Source organism: Leptidea sinapis, chromosome Z (assembly GCF_905404315.1).
Source record: "Leptidea sinapis chromosome Z, ilLepSina1.1, whole genome shotgun sequence".
Classification (NCBI taxonomy): domain Eukaryota; kingdom Metazoa; phylum Arthropoda; class Insecta; order Lepidoptera; family Pieridae; genus Leptidea; species Leptidea sinapis.
Genome location: NC_066312.1, coordinates 35,068,840 through 35,088,702, shown reverse-complemented (window position 1 = coordinate 35,088,702; position 19,863 = coordinate 35,068,840). Strand labels below are relative to the sequence as shown.

At 35.9% G+C, this 19,863-nt stretch overlaps 2 protein-coding genes across 2 annotated transcripts; one reads left to right on the top strand and one right to left on the bottom strand.

Moving 5' to 3' along the window:
• The first annotated feature begins 175 nt into the window (after positions 1-175).
• Positions 176-12,809, top strand: LOC126979136 (uncharacterized). Its single transcript, XM_050828365.1, has 5 exons — positions 176-590; positions 2,336-3,783; positions 5,020-5,224; positions 8,301-8,476; positions 9,840-12,809. The coding sequence occupies exons 1-5, from the start codon at positions 476-478 to the stop codon at positions 10,710-10,712; spliced, it is 2,817 nt and encodes a 938-aa protein (XP_050684322.1). The 5' UTR covers positions 176-475; the 3' UTR covers positions 10,713-12,809.
• A 1,685-nt stretch (positions 12,810-14,494) lies between these two features.
• Positions 14,495-16,564, bottom strand: LOC126979179 (39S ribosomal protein L12, mitochondrial). The gene is made up of 3 exons (XM_050828428.1): positions 16,396-16,564; positions 16,043-16,316; positions 14,495-14,756 (listed from the first exon to the last, which is right to left on the bottom strand). Exons 1-3 carry the CDS (start codon positions 16,455-16,457, stop codon positions 14,553-14,555), a joined length of 540 nt encoding a protein of 179 aa, XP_050684385.1. The 5' UTR covers positions 16,458-16,564; the 3' UTR covers positions 14,495-14,552.
• Positions 16,565-19,863: the final 3,299 nt, after the last annotated feature.

Below are 19,863 nucleotides of genomic sequence, written 5' to 3'. Positions count from 1 at the left end.
CAATCACTGCACTCATCCTACTAAGAATAGTACATAGTATATACTGAACGTTGTGTTTAAATTCTCTTTGGTAGTTGGTACATACATGAATCCGTAGATAATATACTATATAGTAGAGAATCATTCATTCATTCCCTATATATTATTATACTCTTTGGAATGATTAAAACAAACAACGGGGTGGAAAACTGAAGTGCGTTTTATCAGTTTTATTATAAATAATCAGTGCGGAGTGCTTCAGGAATAAATTATTTTATTATCTGTTTATGAAATTACCTAATACCTATTAATAAACAAGAAAATAATAATTTGGTTTAAGAGTGCACAACGTGTTTTTGTAAGAAAATTATAACAGCTAATATTTTGTATCATGTACTGATTAATAAAATATAGTATTGATTGTCGGCTAAGATTATAAATTATATAATAAGAATAATATGTTAATTTTGGCTTAATTAAAACTATCTACTTCAACATGGAAATTGTGAACAAAATCAAATTAATGTTTGCCAAGATTGCAGAAGCTGATTACGTGATGAATAATTATTATGTTGAAAACTTATTTACTAAATTAAGTAATGATGATCCAGGTATATTTTAATTTATAATATATGTTATTAATATGTGTATATAGATTTATAACTGAAATTTCTTTTTACATAATGTTTTCAGTTTTCCTGCAACTCTGGCATGATATGATGTGCTTTATTCCTTTGATGATACAAAAATCTATAATATCTGGGATGTTATCTTTTGTGTCTGTTGGCCAGTAAGTCGGTTGACCAGACAATACCACATAAATTTTTTCTTATATGCATTTAAGGAGTTTCGTCCTCTAGGTAGGACAAGCCTGGAAGCCTTAAACAAATACTTTGTCCAAGTGATTGAAAGAAATTACTGAACTCGGTTTCCTTTGTAGTAAATCTAGGTGAACAAAAGAAGGCCGATATTGTAATGTCACTAATCCAGTACCTTATCACAATATTTGTAGCCTGAAGTCTTAGAAAAACAAAAGAAGTTCCTGAACAACTTCAGGGACTTCTTTTGTGGCTTCAGCATGTGATTTTCCATTATTTCTTAATTTGTTTGTAGGTTCTTGTTCCTTTCTAGTCCTATCCATGGCTTTTTCTCACTTTCGTGATTGGAGAGGAATATCTGACTTTTCTTCATGAGGTTCTAGTTCAATTTTTGACACATTGATAACACACGTTTTGTTCTTGAGTTTTGAGTGTTCCAGACATTTATAACTTTATGGTGAAGCTCCTCATTATGGCTATCTTTATATCCTCTTTAGTCTGTAGATTTTTTAGGACAAGTTTAATACTGCTGTCTTGTTGTGGCTGGTAGCTATAGAATTCTGTATCTTTAAACTTCAGTTCTTTGAAAAAGGTGGAGGATGATTTGTCTGAACTCTGAAGCCTCGTAATACCTTTATTATATATTTTACTATTGCTATGTCTTCTAAAAATTTCAGTAGTGTTTGTATGTTCTTGATTCCATTAATAAATAGTGGAGAGGGTCTATCGGGCTTCTGTGTTTGTATTTCTGGTTTTTATGCTTGCTCTTTATTGTGGAGTACTTTGAAGCTGTTGTTACACAACATTGGGGTTATTTTCCTATAAAAACATTACTTGTAATTATTAAATAGGTTAAATTAAAACAAATTCAGATGGCATAGTTATATTTTTTTTTGTCTGCCAATCAAAACTTATTAGTTGTCTGATGTTGATTTATTATACTTTTGCTGTTAGCTTTATATTTGTAAAAATGTTATTTAGACAAGTAGCTGTGATCAGTGTTATTCTAGTTGGCTCCATGACAAGTCCCTGAGATTATATGATGTGAATAGACTCTTACACTTATTACACATGGAAGAATTTTTCTAATAGATATCAATATTTCCACAATTCAGGATCCTTTTGCTGCCCTTACAAACCCTAGAAAACATTGCATCCATCACATTTTTAAAATCCTCATATGGTGCTGATGGAGGTTATACTTATAATAGAGTTAGACTGTTTCTTGGACATATTGCAACATTACTTTATTTTTCTAAAATAAAGTTACTCCTTATTACATCAGCTACCTGCCAATAAAAGTCCCGTCAAAATCGTTCCATCCATTTTAGAGATTAGCCTGAACAAACAGACAGACAGACAAAAATTAAAAAAGATATATTTTTGCTGTATGTATATATATTCATATACATGTAGTAAAAACAGTTATTTCAGTATTACAAACAGATATTACAATTTTATTTATATGTATAGATATATATTTCAAGTGCTTAAGTGAATTATCAACTTGGTTCATATATTTATTATCTTTGTTGCAGAAGTGTTATACCTAAAATCATTACCAGCACTTACGGATTTGTTGCTAGAAGCACTTAACAGCAAAAATACCTACCACAGTACAGTGAAAGTATTTCTTGTTAAGTTGCTAGCCTTTCTGTCGCAAAGCGAAATTAATTTCACTAAAATCAACACCAAAATAGGTTGTGATCTAACAGAAGCATTTAACCAAATAAATGCTACAGAAATTAATCCAAGCTTAAGAGTTGCATACATGGAAGTGGCATTAGCTCTCCTCCAGCATAATTCAGGTGTTCACTGGTTGCTTGAATCAGGTGCATGGCGAAATATTCTCACACTCTGTTATGAGAAGCGTACAGTTTTCACACTAAGGCAGACTTACAGATATGTCTCGTTGTTTGTTTGGAAACTAAAGGACTTAGACAACGACGCTGGCGTCAAGAGTGTTCTAGAATTTATTCTGAGGCCTATGTCAGAAACAGATTTAATTCGGAAAGAAACAATAAGTAGCGAAGAGGAGGATGAAATATGTAAAACTTTTGAACCAATGTTACAAATGTTATTAAGTGTTATTAGTAATGAAGAACAAATTAGATCGCCTAACTGTATCGTTCACTACTTATTAAATGAATTCAAAGTGATGACATATTTATATGTGATCTTAGACCGACTGAGACGAGAGGATATTTGGATTATGACAACGAAACTGTTATTCTGGTTGGTAATTAGCAAGATTTTTTTGATAAAACCGATGACTCCACATACGAAATACGAAAAAGAAGATCTAATGGAGGTGATCGTGACATATTTTAATACTATAAACAAAATAATACAACGCCGATACGTAACACTAGTGTTTGATTACAGCAATGCGTGTAACTTAATATGGGGACGCGTCTGGGTAGACCAGACTCTCGAGCCTTTGGTTTGTAACTACAATGATAAAGTAAGGAAACGACAACTTCATATGCAATTGCTGACGATAAATCTCGTTCCGTGTCTAGTGTTTGTTACGATTGGAAGAAAAAGTCCAATGAGTGGAGGAAGCATTGATCGAGTGAATGAGTTTATCCTCGAGCTGATGCAGTTGAGCTGCGAGCATACGGCGCGTACGGTATACGCGTTGCGTGATCTGATGCATCAGCTAGATATTCCATCTGTAACCCTGCAAAGTGTAAGGCGGCTGACATGTTTGAAGAATCATTTGAATAACGAGCAAGCTAATTTGGTATTTCAGACGATGTTCTATGTGCTAAAGGAGTTTGATCCGATCGATGAGTACGGTGAAACGAAGCCTGGTCAAACCTATGAAGACGATCATGACAGATTTTCTGTACTGGCTTATGTTATGGATACGCTGCTATATCTGGTCAACAATTACAATATAAATTGGCATGACACTGTGGAAGTGGTATGTCTACATACTGTTGTGTGCAATATTCTGAAGAAACCCAATTTGACTTGTAAGGTGAGTGGTTAATGTGGATGTTAGATACACAGTGTAAGACATATTGGCAAAGTGCATGCTGACATAAAGAAGAATCTTTGATTGCCTTTTTGATTTTTTTTTATGGTGAAGGAAGACAAATAGCGTACGGATAACCTGGTGTTAAGTGATCACCGCCGCCCACATTCTTTTGAAACATCAGTGGAATCTTAGAAGCGTTGCCGGCCTTTAAGGAACGTATATGCGCTTTTTTTCATAGTACCCAGGCCGTGTCGTTCGGGAAACAGCGCACAAAGAAGCTCATACCACAGCTTTGTAACGTGGCAAGAATTCCTTGAAAACCGCATTGTGGAGGACTGCAATAAATCCCGATGGTGGGGCTATATCATCCCCACCATCGGGATTTATTGCGTTCCTAATTTGTGGCGAGTCGTGCGAAGGTGAAATTCGGCGGCAGGAATACACTTTACGTATTTAGTAAAAATCCGCCGTCGTAAATACTATTTACACCGTAATGGTAAAGCCCATATGTCGGACTCGAGTGTCCACATACGCGGACACGCGCAACCGAATAAAAGCAACCACTAAGCTTAAAAGCTTTTCCAGCAACATGGCCCCTGGGCCATGGCAGCATTTATGTGGTTTCGAATTGGCAGGATTTATAAATGACCGTTGGGACCGTATATTTATTAACGTACATAATTACGTGCTAAAAGTTATAAGAGGTGTATTAAACAAAATTTTTAGTTATTTGATACTTTTCACTTTTTGAAGACGGGTTTTTTAAACGTAGTTTATTTTTTACGTTTAAGTGTCAGTTAATAATAATATACAATCAACCTGAATGAAAACTCCAAAAAAAGCCGTTCACAGAAAACACTTATGTCATCCAGGTAGACGAAAATTTTCATATAAATGTTCATAAAATGAAAAGTACTCGGCTAAACTATGTAAAATTTTTATGGGACCAAATGGCATCTATTTCGCATCAAACAAAAGAAGAATTACGTAAATAGGGTTATAAATCTCAGAGTAATCGGTATACATACATAAAAAAATACCGATCGAATTGATAATCCCTCCTTTTTTAAGTCGGTTAAAAATAGTGACATAAACTTAGGGAGGTAGTACATGTTAGGACATGTAGTAGTTGCGTGTGCGAGTATAACAGCAATAGAGGCGTAATGATAATCGACGACATTTTAGATTCTTTTTCAGTTAAATCGGGTTATTAGAATATAGGTATGTATTTTTTAGTTCATAGTGATCGCGCTCAGCATGCTCTCCACCACCGTGAAGAAGTTCCTGCACCCGAACCTGTCGCTCCTGTTGGACACCAAGCCCGGCTCCAGCCTGCACGTCATCGGGAAGCTCATGTATCTCAAGATGCACGACCTCAACTGGGAGATCAGGGACAGTGCGCTCGAGCTGTTGCTAGTCTGTACTGAGATCTCCTTTATAAGTAAGTATGGCGTTGGAAGACTAACACGTATAGTTATAGTGGCTCCCACACCAGCAACGTTAAAGGAACTACAGGAGCTATGCCGCCATTTTAGATGTTGCGGTGCGAGTACGAGTGGTACGAGTGTACACGTTTCTTTTTAGATAACCTGTTTGACATCGTTCTGGCAACACTGCACATTTCTTTTACCATGTTTTATGGAGTAGGAGACTGGAGGACAATCAAGCTTGAGAGACACCTGCTTAGTGGAGAGTTATGTGATGTAATTATTGCATAACTAGCTGATATGTATAGATTGTAATGTCTTATATGTATGCCTTGTTTGTACAGGGTCAAGTTTACAAAAAAAGGTTTGATGGTCTGTCGCGCGCTAGATTGTGTACCTATATGTTGATACAAGGTTTTGTTGACTTGATAAAATTATTACGTCATACACATTTGGTTCTGTTTACCTTTCGTATAACTTCGTAAGTTAGACGAAAAACAGCAAATAACGAATAACGGCCGTTTACAATAACGTATCCCTACTTATAGATACATTGCAGTCACCTTTTAATGACAAGACCTTATCTATCCATAGTTATGTCCAATAGATTTATAGTCCAATGTTATTGAAATGTAAGTAAGCGTAAAAAGATACATTAGTCTACCTCTAGTAAGTTAAACTAAGGATACATAGGTTATTGAAAACGGCCATACATTGAACAACATCGGTCAGTTAAACTACATAAAATTAATAGAACTTTGATAAAAAATGAAGAAAGACTTAGATAACATAATCATTTTATGGTGACCGCTTAGCCTCGTGGTGACTGGCCTTGACCTGGCTTGTAAACATAGTCATCATAAACAAATAATGATGAATATATGCTGGTGTTAGTATGTTTATTGCAGAATATAATATATCAGGAAGCTGTAGACTAGTATTATGAATTTATATGTAAATACAAATATTATTATTTCCATTAAATTTATTACTATTTATTATAAGCAACAGGTTGTTCAATAATTCCCAAGCTCATTGCTAGAAGAAAGTGTAGTTTATCTTTTTACTCATCAAGGTAGACTCCTGAAACTACGAAGTAGACTGTTTATTTTATTCTAAATTGAATTTTAAATCATTACTTCATAGTCAGATAACAATGAACGCAAGTCACTCAGCGGACTCTTTCTTTTCTATAAACGTTACGTTATCTTAGCCTGTAACCTACCTATGTTACAGAATCTTTGAGTGGACGTGTTTAACATTCACTTCAAAACGTCCGATTTGCTTGAAAATGTTTACACATGTGTCAGGGACCGATAACAATACAATGTATTTATTACATTGGTCTTAACATCACAGCCAGGATCGTCAAGATAATATAAGAAATATTGACGCTAGGTTGGTTAAAAATAAGACATGTGGACAGAGACATAAGCTGATGAATGCGTGACGAGAGCGTTACGAACGAACGCTAGCGTTATGCGTACGGTGATATCTTGATTTAACAATTTTATAATTTAATATCTATTTTGTTTTATTTTAGTCGTGTGGCCTAAAGCACACTCACTTTTTAATATGGAGAGGTCGTGTTAATTGAGTTTTATATCATTGTAGAGCAAACTATGCAAATTATTATTAAATTTTTACGATTCGCACACACCGACAACCTAACGTTAGTTGGTCAACAAGAACATTCGTATCATACTTCTGACGAATTATGCCGAATATTTTTATATGTTGTATATATTAAAATAAATACATTAGACAACAAAACTTACTCGAATTAGTCGTAGGTGAAGGACACTTATCAATGTCAAGTTTTCTTTTTTCTTTACATTTATTACCACTTACGGCTTAATGTAGAAAGTTCCCAATACTTACGATGGAACCACTGAAAAAAGCAGTAGGCCCATTCTTCCTTAGGGGTCTCTTCTTGGCATTTTCGTACACTTTCACCGCTACTTTAGGGCTCGTTAAGCGAATACCTCGAATTTTATCTTTAGTACTTGGGAATAAATAAAAGTAGCAGGGCGCTAAGTCAGGACTGTATGGCGGATGACTCATTATCTCGACACCTGCCAAAGTCAAATATTCAACAGTCCGTTTTGCGGAGTGCGCTGAAGCATTGTCGTGGTGAAGGAGGATCCTGCTTCGAGGGCGCTGCTGTCGAATTTTTCCCAAGACAATAGGCAAACAGCGATTGACATACCAGTCTGCAGTAACTGTCCTTCCATCTTCTAGCACAACTGTCGCGAAATGACATTTCCTACCAAAGAATGAGGCAATAATATTTCTTCTTCTTCTCTTTACCTTAGTTGGCCGATCCTCGAAAGGAAATACCCACTGAGCTAATTGTCTTTTGGTTTCGGGTTCGTAGCAATATATATCCAGCTTTCATCACCTGTGACGATGACAAATACAGCATTTGAGTCACCGCCGTTAGACTTATCTAACATTTAGCGACACATGCGAAAGTGTTTCTGGTCGTCGGTTAAAGTATGGGGAATCCATCTGGTACAAATCTTCCTGACGCCTAAATGTTCGTGTAATATTTTTTGAACTTGACTCATACCAATGCCGAGGGTTGCCCGTATCTACTGATAGGTCACTCTCTTATTTTCCTCTATCATGCGTCGCACAGCACTAATGTTATCTTCAGTAGTCGCTGTTAAAGGACGTCCCTCACGCGGATCTTCACTGAGATTGCTACGTCCGCGCTTAAACTCGTTAAATTGATAGTGGCACGAGATGGGGCTTCATTAAGAAATGCTAATTGCAGCCTATCATAGCTTTGTTGTTGAGTAAGCCCACAACGAAAGTCATAATAAATCATTGACCGAAAATTTTCTCGCGTTAGGTTCATTTTCACGTGTAACAAGAGTTTTAGATTTGCCGCCATTTCACAAAAACAAATGACAAATGAATGCAATATACTACATCAGGTTACCAAAGAGTTCTTAAATTGAAATTCAAAAAAGTTTTCATTAGCAATGTTTCTAACTGGCCAGTTCTAAACATTTTCAGTGTTACCCACGTACACCACTCATTCGCGTAATGTTACAAAAATGTCAACCGAGTCGTCTTTTGTAGAATTCCCATCGCTACAGAAGCAGATCCTCTCGAATAATCTGATAAACGTGGCGATGTCTATGGCGCTCAACGACCACGAGTACTACGTGAGGGTGTCCGCGCTCCGCTGTGTCGGAGCCGCCAGCAAGGTGGCCGCGCTCTGGGTGCAGCTGCAGGCAGAGTATCCGAACGTACAGGTCGGTATATGTAGAGTTGCTACCACTGTTGTGTTTCACCGATTAGAAGAGTTACCACCTGATGACAACCGGTGAAAGCTACTAGTACCAGGTACCAGTGGGAGGCTCCTTTGCACAAGATGCCGGCTAGATTATGAGTACCACAACGCCTCTTTTTGCCGTGAAGCAGTAATGTCTAAACATTACTGTGTTTCGGTCAGAAGGACGCCGTAGCTAGTGAAATTACTGGGCATTGAGACTTAACATTTTATGTCTCAAGGTGACGAGCGCAATTGTAGTGCGGCTCAGGATTTTTCTGCATTGTAATGGGTAGGGCCTATCATTTACCATCAGCTGAAAGTCCTGGTCGTCTCGTCCCTTATTTTTATAAAAAATAAAGCTCAGGATTCTTAAAATAACATCAATTCTGACTGCCATAATTAGGATCTTATATAATTTATACGTCTAGATTCTAGAAAGACTATGAACACGTCGAAACTAATAGCGCGAACTGTTATCCTATATTTTCAGCAACGCAGGCACATTAAAACAAAGTGACTGACGTATTGCGAGTGTAAAGCTCCTACGACCCATGTTATCTGAGGCCAGGCAGGATCGTCCCACACCTGTGGATGCCTGTGCGGCTGACTGCGACTCGCGCCGTGCCTGTACTGTGTCGTTACTGCCAGTCCAACATGTTAATAAGATGGTGTCCCAAGGCCGGTGCTATCACAGTCCAGGCCGGATCGTGCCACGCCTTTGAACTTACCGACTCCCGACTGATCGGACGGGCGAGAACAGGCTTCATCGGGTGCGACTTTTTCCGTGGCCTGTGAGCAAGATGGGTCTGTCTATCTAGACGTATAAATTATCCAAGCATAGGATATTAAGTGTGTGTAGCCGAATAATTTCAATTGCATCGTCGCCCTTCAAACCAAAACACAAACAGTGCATGCATTTATAACCCTTTGCTATTGTTAACTGGTTGGCATTCCATGCAAAGAAGCCATGCCATCTGAGTGGTATATGCAGTATACCGTTACATATATAGTTATATACGACTTCCCGCATCATCCTATTTATCGTATTCACCACAATATTAAATACAATTTCTATATCTGCATAAATAATTGACGTTTGTCTCAAGATTCCAAAGGCGCGCACCATCATCTTAAAAGTTTATCGCTTTTGACGCTGTTTCCCCAATAACGCACTGGTAATAAAACTTAATTATTTTTGGAGCTCGTAACCAAGTCTTGATAGGGTCAGAGTCCCTTGGGCAAGAGCGTAAAAAGTTTTTCTTGAAGAGGTTCGGTTTAAGCTGGCTTGCCCCGTGTATTCTAGATGGTACATTAATTAATTTATATGTTATTTTGTTTCCTAGGACTTGCTGATATCTATATTAAGAAATAACCAAGAAGGTATCGTCCGGAAAGAAGCCTGCAACGTCCTCTGCGACATTTATCAGAACATTAAACATCCACCGAGTCAACAATCTGTTCTCTACGAACATTTAGTGGCGGCGTCTCTTGATGACTTCCATTGGGAGGTCCAACTGAGCGCGCTCAAATTCTGGAAGTGTGTCATCCAATCATTCCTAAGAGAGCAGGGAATGTTGGATGGAAAGTTTCCCCGAGTGACGTTTTCAAAAGAATCACGAAAAATTGTCACCTTAACGGACAAAGAATTACAGAAGAGATTGACTAAGACACTTGATGAATTAGCTTCTATCGGTTGCCTCACTGTACTGGTTAAACTTCTGCATGACGATTCAGAGCTCGAAGTTATGGATCTAGCTTTAAGTATATCTACAGAACTATTTAATACTCTTGAGAGGTATAAAGTACCTGGAAGCTTACGACCAAATGAACAAGACCCAGCTAGTATAGATGAATTGTTTAAACAGAAAAATCAAGATCAAATGGAGCTAGACCGTTGTAAGGTTGAAAGTATAGGAGATCCAGAAAATATTATAGAAGGCATTCTGGGTTCAGATGATATGAGTTTACTAGCAGATATGTATCAGAAACATATGAATATAGAAAACGTAGAAGCAGGTACGGAAGTTAACAAAAAAATATTTAAAATTGCGTCTCCATATATATTCGTAACGTTTATGAGACAGAATGATTTCAAACGTGTTATTGAGCAGAAAAGAAACTGGAGGGATGGTATACGAAGTGTATCATCCTTGTTAGATGATATATTAGGTATATATGAAGTAAATAGTGAGGCTAATGACTTAGATTGTTATTGAGATAAAAAATACAGAAGAGATTGAGTTAAGAATTACAGAATAACAATTAGTTCAATGTGTACCTAATGATGTAGGTATTAAAGTATTGTTAGCGAAGCAGGGACGGATTGTGTTATCTGCTCCAATAAGATATTTTATAACGTTATTGTTTGTTGGATTTTTATTAATTATAGGTACTTTTAGATTTTCTAGTATTAGAAGTACGGCCATACAATAAGGTGTAAGTCAGATCACACAGCGCTATCAACCTACATTTATATTCACCTAGAAAATGCCTCTCTTTCTATCGCGTAACGTCGTACGCTACCTATATAATGTCAACTTATAAAAATATCTTAGTTTTTTCTATAAAATAAATAGGTATGTAATCGTAATTTTATATATATTAATGTATGTGTTGGAAGACCACGACATTCAATATTGTTCATTTTTCCTTTAAAATGTAGGAAATATTGAAATAGTTAGGTACAACAAACTCAGCGGGCTTTCTTTCTTAAAACAATATGGTTACAAAGTAATGTCGTACCAATAAAACTACGGCCGCTCCGTTCCCAATCTGGTATCATTAAGAAAGTCATTTATGTTATAGTGACCTTTACCACACAAACGTTTTTTTAACAATTCTTGTGAATTTCGTAATACTTTTGTTGTAAAAGTATATACATCGCCCCACAAAAAACTTACTAACTCCACTTATCCGAGTAGTCGGCATTATAAGTTTATGTCTGTTCCTGGTGTTAACATTATGATTATGTGCCTATGTACATACATTACGTTATCAAGAATATATTGAGATGCAACAGTCAAGATGAATCTTTAAATTTTGCTCTCAATGATTATTTAGGACCAAACACAAATATTGTATTAATATCGGCAACGTCGCCCCATAGTCATATATCATAGGGCATAATACTATGGAAATAAATGAATTACATTCGTCGCGACGTATCTATGTCAGTTTATACATTCAGTCCATTTAACAAAACACTTGCATCTACATTTTTGACATTTGGTACGGTAAATTTTATATACTTCGTTTTCTTGCTATTAAAATAGGTTATTAGCGCTAAACCAGTACACGAATGTTAAATAGAATATAGCTCACTTCATAACTCGTCATATATAACTTCTTTTCACTTTGAATATCAGTAAAGTGCTGTCCGTACTCAATACTATCTTATGTTTTATTTCTATAAGATCATAAGAGGAAAGGTCGTCCAAGAAAAGATCCTTGTGGTATTCCCAATTTTCCAGAAGAAGCCACTCAGCAACACTGGTGGAGGAGACAAGTGTTTGAGATAGAAACAGGAATATCAGAAAAAATAAGTCAAAAGCAGAAGCAACTTCCTGCTGAGATTGAATTACTCTATTGTTTATTGATACCTAGATTTTATTCAATGTTGCGGTCTTTCATTCTTCCAGATTCCCAGTTAATAACATTCCATTCAAGTCATCTTTATTTTATTTAGTGCATCTATATTTAAATAAGTATAAACTTTTTTAAATAATTAAGAGTATTTTTTAACTTCAATGATATTACAGTATTTAAAGAGGAAGATGCATCATGATTACATAACATGGTACTTGAACGGTTAGCTCAGTTGGTTAGAGTACCGGCACGGAACGCCGGAGGTCGTGGGTTCGAATCCCGCATCGGTCATATATTTTGTTTTTCAAATTTTATTTGTGTATTAATCCTAGAAGTGAGGGTTATCACTTTAAAAACAACATATTGTTTAGATTTAAAAGAGCGACATCTCACGCCAATTTCCTAATATGCAAATATTGGGGTCGAGCAGGTTATCAACTGTAAAGTAGATCCTGTAGATGAAGCCACAACCTGAGAATTGAACAAAGCAAACAGAATTTTATAACGAGGCGGTACTTGAACGGTTAGCTCAGTTGGTTAGAGCTCCGGCACGGAACGCCGGAGGTGGTGGGTTCGAATCCCGCATCGTTCATAAAATTTTGTTTAACAAATTTTATTTGTGTATTAATCCTAGAAGTGAGGGTTATCACTTTAAAAACATAACATATTGTTTATATAACATATCATACATATCAATGGGATTGATATTATAATTGAATAAATCAAAATTTGAGTTTTACTGACACATTACCTCTATATTTCTCCATTCCCCTATTATTCACAGGAACAAACGTAAACTTATTGATTTTAGTTAGTTACTGAATTTAAAGATGAGATTATATTTTCTGAGCCATTGCTCTGTTAAACATACAATATGTACGTCTACATGATTTATAAATAACTCCAGTTCAGGTTATTTTCCTAATAATCTTTGCATGTTTTGGTGCATCAGGTTTGCAATTTTACAAATTTTTAATTATTCAGTACTTGTACTATTACATTGTTTTTACACTACTAGAGGAGTCCCCTATTGATTTATTGTTTATTTTTATGGAAAATATTACAAATCTTTACTTATATTAGTACACTGCTCAATGAATCAGTGGTTACTAAATTATTACTCTCCTCAATAGAAGCGGAGTCCAAAAAGTTTTCACACTGCTCAATAGAAGCAGTGCTGATCATCATACCACTAACCTGATCAAAAAGAAGCAAGGAACCCGGGTTGCCAAATAGTTGGCTGTGCTAAAAAATAAATAATAAGATAGCTATTTTGCTATTTGTGATTGATTTTTAGTAGATTTTTTTATTTCGAGTACCTCTTCTCTCAATCATCACAATAATAGAAGTATTAATTAGAGCAGTATCACTAGAAATACTTTAATATAGTAGAATAACATACTGTAAGAAGAATTTATTTTAATCTTAAAAAAACAAATTAAACTGCATTCATTACAAGGCTAATTTTTTACTGCATAACATAGCATCTGAAATATAAGACTATGAATTTTAATTCCAAATTCACAAATTTAATTTATCAAATGCTCAAAATGAGTCACATTCTGTTGAATAGGTACAAAGTCGCACTCTTGATTATTTCAGTTCCTGTCGTTTTTTGGATGTCGATATGGCAAATATTTTGAATAAAAGGTGAGTTAGACATTAAATAACATTTAAGTTCTGTTTGTAGCTTGTGGAGACTTTCATACTGGTTGAAAAATTTTTTTTTAGGTTTTTGAGGTTAGACGGGGATCTTGGCAGCAATCTTATTTGTCCCGATCCAGGAAAGAAAGCATTCTTTGAAATAGTCACTTGTTCTCAGACTATTACGAGCCGGAGACCCATACTGGTTCAATTAAAAGGACATTAAATATTACTAGCCAAGGATATAAAAAGTGTTGTCAAGCAAGAGATTATTTATAATTTCTGGACACTTGGAGACAATCCGCTAGCATTCAATAATGTTAAAAAACTTACTGCAGCATATTACTTAATCTTAGCGCATTTTGCCTAATTGTTTCATGGTTACACTACTGGCCTTTACAGATTAGACAAACAAATGTTTATGATAACTTATGTACATTATTATGGATGGGATTCCAAATAAACTATAGGTTACTACAAAATACTAGCTATTAGATACTAAGTACCTACATTGACATGATTCCAAAATGTAATGCTGAGGCAATGTAATTTTTTTTATGTTATCAGAATTCATGTGGTAGGAGGTATTTTATTACAGTGTATAAGGACAGTAAATTTTGGACTTCTCATGTGTACCTAGGTATATAAATATATACCTACCTAGATACTTTTGAACGTCCCTACAACACATCACTTAATATCTAATAAATAAAATCTTTTTGATCCATTAGACACTAAAATAATTAATTGTACAAAAATAAAAAATTGATAAAATTCTAATAAATTTAATCACTATAAAACTGAACTAAATCTTATATAAACTTAACCTAATCTATTTCTATCTCGGCTCCAACTTTTGTTAATGCTTCTTTTAGTTTCTCAGCTTCGTCTTTAGAAATGTCGGCTTTCACTATGGTGGGAGCACTCTCAACAAACTTCTTAGCCTGTACCAGGTTAAACCCTTCTAGAAGATTTTTCACTTCTTTGATGAGAGCTACTTTCTGTTTGTCATCAAATTTTGTCAGCTTTACCTTAAAATAAGTAATGTATATAATGTAAATGTTTAATATATGTATTTATTTATTTATTACAAGGAAACATAACAAATATTCACAAGAACTGAACAATATAGGAAGAGACACTAAATCAAAATCACTTTATTCATGTAGGTCACGGAAATGACACTTATGAATGTCTTTTTTGTTTTTTTGAAATGTTTTTTTTTTTAATTTACTGCTACTTTGTAAAGGGTTGAGCTAATGAGAAGTAGCAAGAAACTCATTGCCACTCTTAAAATCTATTGTTTTGTCATTTTACAAATCATTTCAATTACAATATATGGAAACTGATGCAACAAAAACACTCAAACATCAAAATCAAAAAAGTAAATTTAAATTAATACAAAATAAAAGTTATTGAGTACAGAAGCTGCATCATCCACACACACTGTAAATAATGATTATAAAAAAATATTTATTTAACTTTTTATAGTCATGAGAACTCAAACCAAACAATAAAAAGAATCTTAATCTACATATTATGCAATACTCACCAAATACCTGTACAAGATATAAATATAGATGAGTCCTAACACATGTAACTTTTAAATATAACTAATCACCTACATACAAAATAATATATAATTTTTTCATAAACTTGTGAAAGGATTCAAACAATATATTTATAACAAAATGAGAAACAAATAAATACATAGTATGTTATTCCAGTCACCTTGTATTACCTATTATTAGAATCAACCATGACTATAATGAAACATTTACAGTACTACAGCTATATAAGAGCATCTAAAAATTGTTAAGCAGCTGACTTCACTTTAATCCATTAAAGGATGACTGCATAGACAAATTACAATTATGCCTATTAAGAGGATACAAACTTCTTATTTAATGATTGAATGTTTGTTAAGTCTATGTGACAATTGTTTTAATGAGAAATATTGTTTTATACAACAATACATATGAAAGCTATTAACTTTTCCATTCTGGGAAACTGATCTCGCCTATGCCTCAGGTCGATGTGATTTTGGGGCACCATTTTGTCAATGCCTATTCTTTTACTGATTGCTTAAAATAAGACCCTATATACCATTCTGTTTTCATAAGAGTTTCTTAAAATCTGCCTTCCAAACAAAGTCTATGAAAATATGACATATTTCAAGTGTATTGAAATTTACGTACGTTTTTTTTTTTTTGATTTGATTTAATAAGTCAAACATTTAAAAACAATACACTACAGTTTTACATATAATTCAAAAATATAAAAATAAATGTAGTTAATACCAGACAAATACACTTACTGTGAAATTCGTTTTTACTGCCTTAGGTGCAACCTCTTCTTCATCTGCTGCCGGCGCTGCCATAGCAAAACCTCCCATTGGCATTACAGGAGCATCAGGTAGGTTCAACCTTCGTTTTAGAACCTGGCTAAGCTCCGAAACTTCCAGCAAACTTAGATTTGTTATATCAGAGACCAATTTTTCAAGTTTAGGAGATACTGGTTTGTCAACGCCATCAGGAGGCGGTATTATCATGGGGTTACTAGCTTCTACTGTTTCTTGCTGAAGAGTCGCACTGAAATAGAGTGTAAAGACCATTATGAAACAGTAGACGCATAACTAACCTCAAAATTATGGTTTTATATTTTACCGACCATCGGGAAAACACCCGTAACTGTCGAATAGGAATTTTCCTTATAATTCTCATGCTGTTCATCTTTGTTGAATTGATTGAAAAACACACCTTTTTAAAAAATTAGTTTGACCACATCCAAATTCAATTCAATCCAAAGACAATTTTTTTTTTTCTTTTAGGTTGCATTTATGACCTGGTTATTAAGCGGTTCTTACAGTATACAACTTACAGGTAATCGAAAGATGTAATCATGGCTAGTACAAATCCAATCCGATTTAGTATTATTGGAACTTGGTAGGTAACCCAACCTATTTGTTAGTTGTTACTGGTTGGAATTTTGGTACCGAAATTTTACGATCCGTGGAATGTTTTAAGGATTGGACGGTATTAAAAATAGAATAAAGGAAAAACGCAGGAAACGTCGGATAGATTGGTCGTATTTTCTTTCCTTAATTTTTTATTTTTGATCATATAAGTATTACACACACACACATACTCACGCCTTGTTCCCGTCGGGGTAGGCAGAGACAATAGAATGCCATTTGCTTCTATCCTTACAAACCTCACGCGCTTCCTCTACATTCATTACTCTTTTCATACATGCTCGCCGGTTGCGGGTGCTTCGGACCTCTCCTTTTCTCAAAACGTCCCCAATTTGATCGACGAATGTTCTACGAGGTCTCCCGCGACCGGCTTGCCCACACACACTTGCCTTATATATTTGATGCGTCATTCTTTCTTCACTCATTCGCTCCACGTGTCCAAACCATTTAAGCATTCCTTTTTCAGTCCTTGTCACAACATCCTCTTTCAAACCACAGCGCGCTCGTATTACCGCATTCGGAATTCTATCAGTCAGTCTTACCCCACACATACTACGCAGTGATCGCATCTCAACTGCGTTAATTCTGATTTTATGCTTCTTCTGCCATACCCAACTCTCACTTCCATACATTAACGTGGCGACAAGCACTCCATTATGTACAGCCATTCGCGCTTCTATTGGCACAGTCTTACCGTTTATAAAGGCATGCAGCGCTCCATTCACACAATTTCCCGCAGTCACTCTCCTTTCAATATCACCTTCAAATCTTCCGTCTCTTGTAAACATGCTACCCAAATATACGAATTCTGTAACTTGTTTTACCCTTTCATCTTCAATCGTGATAGTACACTCAGTCAACCTTTCATCCTTCTCAAATACCATCACTTTCGTCTTTCTTGCATTTACTTTCAAACCTCTCTCTTTAAAGCTCCCGTTCAAACAGTCAATCATTTGTTGCAACTCATTTACCGATGATGAAAAAATGACTTGATCATCGGCGTACAAGAGGCACTTAACACACAACCCTTCCATATTGATTCCACATTGCATTTCTCTCACATCATTCATGCATCTATCCATGAATAGGTTGAACAACCAAGGCGACGCTACACAACCCTGTCTGACACCTTTGGAGATATCAAACCAGCCCGTATAGGCACCATTAACACGAACACAGGCTTGAGAATCCCTGTACAGAGATTTCAGAGCCCTTATCAGAAAATTGTCCACCCCATACATAGATAAGACCTTCCATAATTCCTTTCTATTCACCCTATCCTTTGCCTATGCCTTTTCCAAGTCTATGAACGCGCAATATACTTTCTGGTTTTTTTCCAGACATTTTTCAGTGATGCAGCGTAAGGAAAAGACTTGATCCGTACATCCCATTCCCTTCCGAAATCCCGCTTGCACATCCCATACCATGTCATTAGTCACATTCATTACTCTTTCAATCAATATTCTGGCATACACTTTTCCAACAACACTAAGAAGGCTGATCCCGCGATAATTTTGACATTCCTGCTGCGAGCCTTTGCCTTTATAAATTGGGACAATCACTGCCTTCGTCCAATCGTCTGGAACTTGGCCCTGTTTCCAACATAAATTAAAAAGGCGATGCAGCAGGCTCACTATTAGTCCATCGCCAGCCTTCAACATTTCAGTCGTCACTCGATCATACCCAGCAGACTTTCCCGACCTCATACCTCTTAACGCTTTCATAATTTCATCCAAACCTATTTCATCACTCGGGTCCACAAACATATCTATTATCTCTTCTTGCTCTTTTTCACTTACATCTTTCTCGTATAAGCTCTCAAAATAATTCTTCCAGCACTCTAGTATCATACTTTCTTCATGTAAGACCTCACCTTGTTCATTCCTAATCAGTTTCATAGATGAATTTATATTTGTTCCCCGCGCTTCTTTCACGAGTTTCCAAAACAGTTTTATATTATCTCGGAAACTTGCGCCGAATTGTTCCTTATATTTCACCTTTTTCTCATTCCTTTTCTTCTCTATACATTCTTTAACTTTCGCTTTCACGCATCTATATTTGTCCTTGATTTCTTTAACATTATCTTCATTCATACCGCCACTCGCTCCATTTGTTGCTTCTATTGCCAAGACATCCAGCCATGCTTTTTTCTTTTCCTCAACCATTCTTCTAGTTTCATCATCCCACCAGTCGGCATTTTGGCATTTCTTGCGCCTTCTTTTACTCACACCGCATACATCATCAGCACATTTAATAATGTTGGTTTTAAATACCGACCATACATCATTCACACTTTCCTCATTAACATCACTCCAGCTTTTTTCTAGCCGTTCACTCAATTGCTTTTTATACATCTCTTTTACTTGCTGATCTTTCAATCTTTCCACTTTTATACGTTCTAATTCAGTAGTTGACCCTTTTGATCTGTGCCGCCAGCGCTTAAACAAACCACTTATTCTGCTAATTACCAAATAGTGATCTGTGCCGACATCTGGTCCACGATAGGCTCTAGTATCCACTAGTTTCATTTTTATTCTTTCATCGACTATCACAAGATCTATCATACTCCTTAACACAACATTGCCTTCCTTCTTTTGCCACGTGTACATATGTATCATCTTATGCTGAAACCACGTATTCATCACAGACAGACCCATCTCCACACATATATCTAACAAGTATACGCCGTTGCCATTCACACTCTTATCCCCAAACGTCCCAAGTACATTTTCATACCCATCACGCTTCACTCCAACCCTTGCATTGAAATCTCCAAGCATGACAATACGTTCATTCAACTTACGCAATAACAAAACTTCTCTCGTTCGTTCCCAAAATTCTTCTCTTACCGCCGTACTATGGGAAGAGTCCGGAGCGTATACACCTACCAAAAATAGAGGTGTCAGACCTACTTTCAGTCGGACCCAGATAAGGCGGGGACTTACGCACTCATACTCTCGCATGCATTCTGCCATTCGCTCTGAAAGAAGTATACCGACGCCTTTACTGCCATGTTCTTCATCTGGAACTCCCGACCATATTTCTGTGAACGGGCCGCGCGTCAGTATCTCTTTCCCTTTACGTTTTGTCTCATTCACACACAGCACATCTAATTTTCTTTCATTCATTAACTCGTAAATTTCATCCAGTTTCTCATTCATTCC